The sequence below is a fragment of the Buceros rhinoceros genome, unplaced genomic scaffold (genome assembly GCF_000710305.1).
Source record: "Buceros rhinoceros silvestris isolate BGI_N320 unplaced genomic scaffold, ASM71030v1 scaffold15461, whole genome shotgun sequence".
Classification (NCBI taxonomy): Eukaryota; Metazoa; Chordata; class Aves; order Bucerotiformes; family Bucerotidae; genus Buceros; species Buceros rhinoceros.
This window is the reverse complement of record NW_010394957.1, coordinates 1-2,474: the sequence shown is the minus strand read 5'-3', so window position 1 is coordinate 2,474 and position 2,474 is coordinate 1. Positions and strand designations below refer to the sequence as shown.

The 2,474-nt window shown below is 47.3% G+C and overlaps 1 protein-coding gene across 1 annotated transcript in view; it reads right to left on the bottom strand.

Moving 5' to 3' along the window:
- Positions 1-2,199, bottom strand: part of CLCC1 (chloride channel CLIC-like 1) — a 10,510-nt gene extending 8,311 nt beyond the window's left edge. Inside the window, exons 1-2 of the mRNA XM_010145398.1 lie at positions 2,068-2,199; positions 459-554 (exon numbers count right to left, since the gene is read on the bottom strand). Of these exons, the coding sequence (XP_010143700.1) occupies positions 459-554; positions 2,068-2,199 (228 nt within the window). The remainder of the gene's footprint in view (positions 1-458; positions 555-2,067) is intronic.
- Positions 2,200-2,474: the final 275 nt, after the last annotated feature.

Genomic DNA, 2,474 nt, shown 5'->3' with positions numbered 1-2,474 from the left:
TCTTAGTGGAAACGGCAGAGCGGTGCTTTTCCAGCGGCTTCCGGGAGCCGCAGCATCGCACACGGTGTCAGCCACACACACGCTCCCAATGCCCACAACCCACCCCTGAAAATCCAGCAGAATTAACAACTTGAAAATGAAAGGTCGGGTTTCTTAGCAGCATAGTGTAACATCGACGCTACATGCTTAAACTGCTGGCACTGGGCAGAATCACGTAGCTGCTATCACCTCTGTTACGCTGTGAGACATGGCAGGACACCGACCCTGGCAGGCAGAGCAGCAGTTCGACGAGTCCAAACCACTTCCAGTCTCTCCCCTGAATGAAGCGGCTCCCCCTACACAACGCGTGGTCCCTCACACGTTATGAAGGCAATTCACGTCTTTGGTACTATCCAGAAAAGCATCAGAAACCACAAACTATAAGAGGCTGGAAAATATTCTGAAGTTCCATAACAAACCTTCTGCTGCAAGGAATCTACTTCTCTGGAGCAACTTGCCAAGAGTTCAGTACTGACTGTATCCATACTCTTATCCTCAGAATCATGATAGTTTGCCTAAAATTACATAAGGAGAAAACCACATTGTTTTAGAATAAAGATTTTAGCGCAATAAGCCACATACATACAATCCTACAGTCAGGTACTTTCAAAGCAGCAAAGGAGCTAAAACCTGAATGTTGGTCTTTGCTGCTAATGCTTTCCCAACAACACTGTTATTTTAGGCTTCCAACAGACAACTACTTTATGTTTCTCTAAAATATATGCTGCCTTCAAAGGGAGAGGCTTGCCCTGTCCTCCCCCACCCGCCCTTTCCCCTCCTCAGAGCGCTGGCAAGCCACACAGCGCACCAGATTAGATAACCGGACTGGCTGAAAACCGACTCGGCAAGCGGAGGAGCAGTTTCCAAGCAGACCTGGCCCCGGCCCGGCCGGCCACGCAGCCAGCCAGTCTGAGAGCAAAGGCAAAGCCCCGCTCGGGGCTGCGCAGCTTTCCTTCTGTGCTCCCTCTTCACCCTGACACCCCCGTTCTCTGTTGGGTGCTCAGACTTAGTTTTAGCAGCACTTCTACGCAGCGGGGTACGCTGAGGACTGTCTCCAGAAGAAGGGCAGTGTCACACCGACCAGCGAACTCATGCAGATATGAAGCTGTGTTTAAGTGCAGGGCTCCAGGAGCCTGCCTACCCAGAATCTCTCACTGCAGAGCAAAAAAGAAATCTGCAAAGATGGATTAACCCTTTGAGACGCAGTTCTATTTTTGTGGGAGATGAGTAGAACTCCTAATATTTTTTTATAAATGCTGAAGCAGTTGGGCACCAAGTTTAAAGACTCCAAAGCTTGCTGCTGCATTTTAGGGATGCTAATGACTGCCAGGTGGACTTGGGGCAAGTAGAAGCGGAGAAGGGACTCAGAGGAGAGAAATACTGCAGTTTGCATTTTTTAAGCTTCAGAAAATTATGATCTGAAGCATTAAAATGTTATCACTCAAAGTCTGCAAAACCAAACTTGAAAGCTAAAGATTGACAAAAGCCAAGGGTGCCCAGGCACAGAACCAGGCACAGCTTCCAGTGCCACGTGTGCGCACACGTACGAGATGAACAACACACATCTGTGATACGTGCAGAGTTCACCTCTCACACAAGACAACAGAGATGATTCGCCTTGTTAAAACCCGCCTTCCGTATTTCACCTTCTCCTCACTGTTCATGAATTATGAACAGAACATCTTCCCTCTGAAAACCCTGATGCCCACAACTACAAAACACCACTGACTTTCATAACACCTTCACACAATAAATGGGTTTATTCCCATATTGGCGGAAAACTCGTCAGTAAAAGGCCCTGAGCTAATTATCTACAATAACAGAGATCACGATTTTTTTCCTTTGTAATTTTAACAATGGACATACAACACTCTTCTGTGTATAGATTCAAATGCAACCTTGTAAGACCTTAAAAAGACCATAAATTACTGTTTTCTAATGTCACGATTTAAGGGCAATCTTTCAACAGCTTGTGCTTGAAGGGCTGTTTAGAAAAGACACGTATACATGCACCCTTTCTTCTCCTACCTTGTAAGGTCTTCTCATTGTTCCCGATGCTGCATCGTAGTTGAGCATATCCGTGGGGTCAATCCATTCATCATCTTGAACTTTACCACTCCCTATTAGCACAAGCGCACACAACACCAAAGGAAACAGCATCCTGTATCACTAAACACGACAAAGAAATTCAGAGATTCAGTTCAGGATGTAACATGCTGTACAAAAAACCTGACAAAATCTTACAAGAAAGTGCAAAAATCAAACTGCACTGTATGCCTGGATGAGCGTAACCGCCTGCAGCGACCGGAGGCGCAGCACAGAGCTCAGCTCCGCTGAGCACGGTAACACACTGCAGAGCTCCCTCAGGCTTCGAGACGAGGGTCCGGCGCCACCACGGCCGCAGAAATCCCCGCGGCCAGTCCTGCAGAGGATGT